We start from the raw sequence: 7,831 nt of genomic DNA, 5'->3' as shown, positions 1-7,831 counted from the left end.
AATAAGAGATCAGTGAGGACGCAAGATCAGTACTCTAACATTGTGTCCCTTGCACCAGCAAGTGTGGCCCGTGCCCTGGGAACATGGGCCTCACCAGCACCACCTCAGACTCTCTGGATCGGATCGGAATCCGCGGTTTAGCAAGGGGGCAGGTCATTGTGGCTGGCGGCTGGAGGTCTGAGAAGCGCCGCTCAAGCTATTGGCATTCTCTGCCCCAGCACCGACCTGCAGGGACTCCCGCCCCAGAGCTTGTTCACAGAGGCCTGCCGGGCTGGCCCCTTCTGGCCCCGGGGTTGGCCCCCTCCCCGCTGCAAGCAGCACGCAGGTGGGGTGCCAGTGGGTTGGGTTCACACTCTGCTGATGCTCTTCGTGATTTTTGATCCCAAGTTTTCTAAGTGAAGTTGACGGGGCAGGAGCGCGGGCTCATGCAAAGGCACTTCCCTGATGGGTTCTGGTCACAGGACCCCATCCCCAGCGGTAGCTCCACGCCCCAGGCCCAGGGGAGGGCACAGCATCACTAGCAAATGACAGAGAGGGAGAGGGGAAGGAAAAACTTTTTTTTCAACCAAGAGGCCCCACAGTTTCATTTTACGCTGGACATCCACACGTCCTGCTTGCAAGCTTGAGGTCCCAGCTGGGGGGCGGGGCAGAGCGACCGTGGCGACCACCCGTTGGGTACACTTTAGAGGTGCTGGGCTGGGGTGGAGAGCTGGGTTTGAATTCAGGCTCTTCCATCTTTAGACTTGCTGGTCATTGGAAAGTAGGTTCCTCCCCGTTAGGGCCTCAGTGGTCTTTTCTGTAAGACAGAGTGGGGAGCAGGGAGTAGGTTCTGTGTTTAAGGCCTTGGTTTGTGATTGACTCAGAGCTGTGAGAAGGAGAGCAGCGTTTTCTCTTTTCTCTGTGATGGGAATTCAGAGGCCTGGAGATGGAAAGGAACTGATTAAGGCATGAGAACCTTGGAAATGCTTCTTGTGTGGTTTTTTAGCCTCATTGAGATGAAATCTGCATGCCATGAAATTTACCCTTTTCCCATGTACCATTCGGTGGTTTTTAACATATTCAGAGCTGTGCAGCACTCACCACAATCTAGTTTTAGAACAAGTCCACCACCAGGCCCCCCGAAGAAGAAAAGCTGTGCCCCCTGCCCGTCATTCCCCGGCTCCCCCCGACAGCCCCACCCCCGCATCTGCCTGTTCTGGGCATTTTCAGAATGGAGTCCTGCAGTGGCTCATCTGGCACTGCTGACCTCTCTCTGCTCACGGCGTCGGTGAGCTCCACCCGTGGTGTGGCACGGGTTGGGGCTTTGTTCCTTCCCACGGCGGGGTACTAGGCCAGAGTCTGGATGGGCCACCTTGTGTTTGCTCAGCTGTGGACAGACATTTGGGTTGTCTCCGTGGTTTGGCTTTTGTGAGTAGCGTACTAGAATATCTGTGTGGACGCACGCTTTCCGTCGCTCGTGGGCACGAACCTCAGAGCGGAATTGCCGGGCCACGTGTGGTTCTGGGTCTGATGAGCTGACAAAGGCCGGCCTGTCTCCCACGATGGCTGCACCGTTTTTACCCTCCCTCCACGCTGCACCGGGGTTCTAGCCTCTCCACGTCCTCACTAGCACAGGGCAATGGGTCTGGAAGCCTCTGAGCCCACCTCTTCTATCCCCACGGTTTACCTGCCCCAACGCCCGTGTCCTCCCAGGGAGGGACGGCCGCCTCACCACCCCCCATGCACACTCGCCTTGCACAGTCAGACGTACACAATACCGTCACGCAGCCCGCCACATGCACCCCAGCCCTCTGTGTGGGACCCCTTTGGCCACTGATTGCAGCGGAACACCCTGAAGTTGAAGACCATGGTCCCTGGGCAGGACCCAGTCTGGGTTCGGCTCCGGGCTCTGCTCCTGCCCCTCACCCAGGCGGGAGCTCAGGTGTTACCTTGGCCACCCATGCACACTGACCCGTGAACTGAGGAGGGTCCTAGCAGGTGAGCCCACGTTTCTGCCAGGGGGGCAGCGGGAGGAGCGAGGAGCATGCTGCTTTGTCAGTGTTAAGTATTATGATTAGTATTCAGTCTTACTTAATTAAGTAACTTATACTTAATTAGCACTGCCCCGGGTCCCTTCAGGCCTTCTGGGAATTTTCATCCTCCCGCCCTGCCCTGGGGCCCCCCACTGGGTCATTATCACCTCCCAGTTAATCCTCAGCTGCTGCCACCAATTAACACCCTCTGCAGCCTCCCCTGCCCCTGCCTGCCCCTGCCCATCTGCACTCCCCTCTTCCCAGCTCCACCCTGCCCCAGCCGCCTCCAGCTTTTTTGGGACACATTCTTGGCCTGATGGTACGAGCTACTTCACATTCGTGGGTAAGATGGCAGAAGGTCCTGATCCTGCTCCCCACTCCCCCCACTATGTACCTCCCTGTCTTGTTCTTTCCAGTACCCCCTACTCCAGGAAGCCCACCTGGATTGCCCAGGACAGGGGCCGGTGTCCCTAGTCCTTTCTATTGAAACTAGATTCCAGGGTCTTTGGGGTCACTCTGCAGGTGCTGTTAACACCCCCCTCCCCAGTCCAGGCAACACCTAGGAGGCCACAGCAGGGGCCCTGGGGGGGTGGTATGGGCCTGGGAGAGAGTGACACTCGATCCAGCTCTGAGTGTAGCCTTGCTCTGGGCGGGAGGCCAAAGAAGGCGAGGAGAGGAAGACAGAGTGTTTGCAAACAGGGCAGCAGCCAAGAAGGGGCCGGGGCAAGGCGGGGGGGAAGGTGTGAAGGAGAGAGGGGCCCAGCTGGTGACTGGCAGCCGTGTCTGGGTGACTTTTCTCCTCCGGCTACACACACGCGTGCTCAAGGTCTTGTGGACATACAAACACAGGTCTGATGTCCACACACTCAGGGCCAAGCACACGCAGACTTCCGTGCTGTCCCCTCACACACAGGCTCAAACACTCGGACCCATGAAACCCAGTCACATCACCCGCACAGGCCAGGACAGAGTCACACCCCACCGTGTCCCCCCCACACACCACGACTTGTGCACAGCCCTGAGCCCAGAGGCTTACGGACACACACCTCTGCCGAAATCCCCGGAAATCCCCGCCGCAGTCCAGCCGCGGTGCCCGTCCGCGGGCGGCTCTGATGCGCAAGGCCTCTGCTCACATGCGGGCCCCCGCAGAGACGGGCTCTCCCCGTCCTGACATGCATCCGCGCCAGCCTCTGGCACGAGGCACGGCCACACCGTGGGGCCGCGTTTGGCTTCTGCGGGTCTCTCCCTGACAACATGCTGTCGGGTCTTCCCCACAGGGACAGGCCGGCAGCATCGTGGAGACCAACGTGCCGGGTGAAGCTAGGTGAGAGAAGAGGGCGACGGCCAGCCCGGACTGTGGGCGGAAGACGCAGGGCTGGGGGAGTGGGGGAGACCCGGCTCGGGAGGAGAGGGGACTGGAAGACAGGGACACAGAGGCGGTGACACAGAACCAGACAGGTGCGTTTATTGAGCAGACATCTCTGAGGCCCTTCCGTCGGGCCAGGACTGCACCGGCTCCATGGGGCACCTCACAGGACAGGTGGGACCCCTGCCCCCACAGGACACACAGAAGAACCACATGGACCTAAGGGGACAGCTGGAAGGGGATGAGCGTCCCCGGGGGCAGGGAGCAGAGGAGAAGGAGGCGGTGGGAACATGGGGCCGGGACCTCGCCAGTGAGGCCTGAGCAGGGCAGCTGAAGCACCCAGGGTGTGCGGGAGGCGAGGGAAGGAGCCACAGGACCTCGGGCAGGGGGGACAGCAGGTGCCAAAGCCCTGGGGGACGGCGATGGTGGGACAGGCATGCAGCTGTCTCAGGGGCCCCCTAGGCCACAGGAAGGATGGCAATGTGGGAGGTAAGGAAGAAAGGAAGAGGGAAACGGGTAAAAGAGAAGCCAAAAGCCAGCACAAGAAGGTGGAGGCAGCCTCAGGACACGGGCACGCGGTTCCCTTCCCGTATCTCCGCAGGCAACGTGGGCTTGGGCTGCCCCCCTCACTCTCCATCCTCCTCGACATCCCCCTCCTCCACCTCTTCAGCTTCCCCCTCCTGCTGCCTCCAGGGACGCCCCAGGTAGTCCCGGACGGAGCTCACGGGGCTCCTCTTCCGGGGGTGAGGGTCCAGCAGTCCCCACAGGAGACTGTCGGCCACGGGTGTCAGGCCGAACCAGGGCTGAGGACGGTCGTCGGGCTGGCTAGACGCCCGCCAGATGAGGAAGTCCTCGTAGAAGGGGTCGGCCTCAGCCAGGGGTTGGTCCCAGGGGAAGTAGCCGGTGAGCAGGCAGAACAGCAGGACCCCCAGCGCCCAGGCGTCCAGGGCAGGCTGGATGGGCAGGCCCTCGGGCAGGGGCGGAGGGCAGCAGAGCTCAGGGGCCGTGTAAGGGATGGGCGGCCCGGTCAAGCGCAGCAGCGTCCCACGCGGCCTCGTGTGGCCGAAGTCGGTGAGCTTGACCCGCTGGCAGGCCGGGTCACACACCAGCACGTTCTCGGGCTTGATGTCCCGGTACACCAGGCCCCGGGAGTGGATGTGCTCCAGGGCCGAGGCCAGCTGGGCCGCACAGCGCTGGACTGCCGGCTGCGGGAGGCCCACCTGCGGGGGACAGGCGTCAGGGCCTCCTGCCCCTGCGGACAGCTGGCCGGGGACTGAGACCGTGCAGGCGCTCCTCAGTCCCGGGGGGCCCAGGACAATGAAGGACCTCCAACAGACTTGCCATGGGGAGGCCCAGCGTGACCCCGTGAGGGACTGTGAGCCCTGGGGAGATCTAACATGACCCCCTCGAGGCCTGGGCTGAGTCCATGAGGGCGGGCGAGTCTCGCTAGGGTACAGTGTTGGTTCTGTGGCGATCTGTGAACTCCAGAGGGGCCCACGGAGGGGCCCACCTACCCACCTTGGGCTGGATGAAGGTGATGAGGTCCCCATACAGGACGGGCTCTGTCAGGAAGCTGTAGGAGTCGGCCGACTCGATGCCAATGCCGTAGGCCGTGACTATGGCTGGGTGCGTGCCCAGCGAGAGGCCCACGCAGAACTCATACAGGAAGCCACGGAGGGAAGTGGACGCCTTCGGGAGCTGTTTCAACGCCAGGGTCGTGCCTGGGGCAGCAGGGACAGGAGTGGAGGGAGTGAAGGAGCCGAGGGTCACCCTGGCCGCCCCCCTGCCCCCCCCTCGCCCCGGCCCAGACTCTCTCCCCAACGCCACTGCCACCTCCTCCCTGCCATGCAACCCTACACGCCGCGTGGCCACAAAAACGCCGTCCGTGGTAATTAATAACAACAGTAACGCAGCATTTGGTGATTTTCTGCTCTGCTGTGTTGGAACAGATGGGGGGCCCCTGGGAAACTGCACTCAGAACTTCAGATGACTTCGTTTGGCTCCTGGCTCCAGCAAACCCCAGCCCCAAAGCTGCAGGGAATGCGGAAGGGATGCTCTGCCCTGGGGCCGTCATCCCGGGGAGGAACCTTCATGCAAACAGTTCCCAAGAGTGTAGGTCCCCTGAGGGCAGGAACTCTGGCTTCTTCACCTGCAGAGTCACCTGCTGCCCTCACCAGGAGCCCAGGAGTGATGGACAGAGGTCACCCCCTTGCCTCACATGCGGACCACTGTCTTTCTGTCCCCCGGCTGGATGCAGCAGCGCCCTGGACCTCAGCCATGGTGGCAGGTGCCACTGTCAATTCTGATGGCGTCCGTCCCTTGGGGCTGTGAGTGCTGGGCCCCAGACCCCTCCGGCTCAGGGGCCCGCATCCAAGAGGTACAACAAAGCATGGTTCCCTGGGCCCCCCGTTAGGCCTCGTGCCTCCACAGTCGGGGAGGACCCATGTCTGGACCTCTTGCTCTTTGCATCAGTCTCTGATGTGGGCTGAACCGTGCACCCCCATCCCCGAATCCAGAGGTGGAAGAAGTCCTCACAGCCTTTCGCAGAACAGAGCCCTGTCTGGAAATGGTCTTGAAAGAGGTAAAACGCGGTCCCTGGGGTGGGCCCCAATCCACTGTGACCGGTGTCCTTAAAGAACGAGGAACCGGACGCATACACACAGGTGTGGACACACAGGGACACGCCTGCTTGGGGACTTCCGCCTCCAGGAGCACGAGAAGGTGGACTCCTGCTGTTTGAGGCCAACCAGCACCCCCGCCCCAGCCCCAGCATGCAGAGCTCAGCGCCAGCTGGCGGGGCGCACTTGCACACCCTCCCCCTGTGCAGGCTGGAGCTCCACCATGGAGGCAGGCCTCGCAGACTCAGCTCTGGGTTCCAAGCACCGAGCACTGAGGGCCGAGCCCCTGGGCAGCCTTGCTAGGCATGCCCTGTGTCGATGCTGCCTCTGAGTTCCATCCACACTGTGCCCGGCTCAGGGGACCAACACAAGATGTATGCACGCCTGGCCAGAAAGTTCCAGACGAAGCCAGCCTGCGGGGGGCAACCACAGGGGAGGGCTCTGTCTGCTCCCCTTTCTCTCGGGTACTACAGCCGTCGACATATGCTCAGTCACCCACATTCTCAAAGGAGGAGCTGAGACTCAGAGAGGGCAGGGGAGAGTCCCAAGAACACACAGCCTTGTGGGGGGAGGGGTGCAGAGGTAACACTCGATTCCTGCTTACACTCCCCGGCCTCGGCGGGCACCTGTTGTGACCCATTCAACCGCCCTCTGACCCTCCTGCATCTGTCTCCAGGCCCTGGTACCTTTCTGACGATGGGTGACCAGCAGGACCCGGCCAAAGCGGCCCTGGCCCAGGGAACGCACTTGCTGGTAAAGCTCGTCCACCTCGGCCCGGACCAGGGTCTGCGCACTTAGCGCCATCATGTCCTCTAGCTCCAGGGCTGCCTCCTGGCCCTGCCGGAGCTCCTCTGCCGTGAGGCCCCCTAGGTCCTCCTCAGCTACATTTTCGGCAGCCCCTGCCTCCACCTGTTCCTCATCTGACTGTTTGCCGGGCATCTCTGCAGGGCAGAGTAGAGACAGTGACCCAGAGCCCAGGTCCTGCTAGACATGGGTCTGAGGAAGGAGGGGGCCAGGGCTCTGGACTCCTGGGTCTGAGGGAGGAGGGGCTGGGGGTCTGGACTCCTGGGTCTGAGGGAGGAGGGGCTGGGGGCCTGGACTCCTGGGTCTGAGGGAGGAGGGGCTGGGGGCCTGGACTCCTGGGTCTGAGGAAGGAGGGGGCCAGGGCTCTGGACTCCTGGGTCTGAGGGAGGAGGGGCTGGGGGTCTGGACTCCTGGGCCTGAGGAGGAGGGGCTGGGGGTCTGGACTCCAGGGTCTGAGGGAGGAGGGAGCGGGGGTCTGGACTCCTGGGTCTGAGGGAGGAAGGGGCTAAGGGCTCAATGACACTTTTCATTGTGACTCAGTCTCCCTCTTCACTGGAGCATCTGAGGAGTGGGGAAACCAGTTGCTGGTCAGGGTAATGTCAAGCCTCAGGTCGCAGATGGCTCTCGCCCCTGCCCCCACATCCTGGCGCCACCCAATGGCCCAAGGGTGAAAGATGAACCAGATAACTTGAGACACCCCCCACCTTGTTTCCAAAGCAAACAGACTTGGGCCCTGGGGGTGGATGAGTAGCCTCTTTCTCCTACGAGCAAACAGGTGCTGTCTGCCTCCAGAGGCTGGAGAGGGCGGCTGCGCACACTAGGGCCTTGGGGGACGGCTGGGACCTGAGTGGGAGCAAGCACTTGGGAGCACCAAGTCCCTGAGACGCCTGGGGTTCAACTCTTACACCCCCAGCCCCTCCTCCTGTCTCAGACCAGGAGTCCAGACCCAGGCCCCTCCTCCCTCAGACCCAGGAGTCCAGGCCCCCAGGCCCCTCCTCCCTCAGACCCAGGAGTCCAGGCCCCAGCCCCTC

The 7,831-nt window shown here is 62.2% G+C and overlaps 1 protein-coding gene across 1 annotated transcript; it reads right to left on the bottom strand.

The window, feature by feature from the left end:
• Positions 1 to 3,701: 3,701 nt before the first annotated feature.
• SBK2 (SH3 domain binding kinase family member 2) lies at positions 3,702 to 6,968 on the bottom strand. The gene is made up of 3 exons (XM_032848529.1): positions 6,683 to 6,968; positions 4,897 to 5,099; positions 3,702 to 4,598 (listed from the first exon to the last, which is right to left on the bottom strand). Exons 1-3 carry the CDS (start codon positions 6,933 to 6,935, stop codon positions 4,005 to 4,007), a joined length of 1,050 nt encoding a protein of 349 aa, XP_032704420.1. The 5' UTR covers positions 6,936 to 6,968; the 3' UTR covers positions 3,702 to 4,004.
• Positions 6,969 to 7,831: the final 863 nt, after the last annotated feature.

This window comes from Lontra canadensis, unplaced genomic scaffold, assembly GCF_010015895.1.
Source record: "Lontra canadensis isolate GAN:19392208 unplaced genomic scaffold, GSC_riverotter_1.0 scaffold206, whole genome shotgun sequence".
NCBI classification, from domain to species: Eukaryota; Metazoa; Chordata; class Mammalia; order Carnivora; family Mustelidae; genus Lontra; species Lontra canadensis.
Note: the sequence above shows the minus strand (reverse complement) of the source record. Positions and strands in the feature narration are given on the sequence as shown.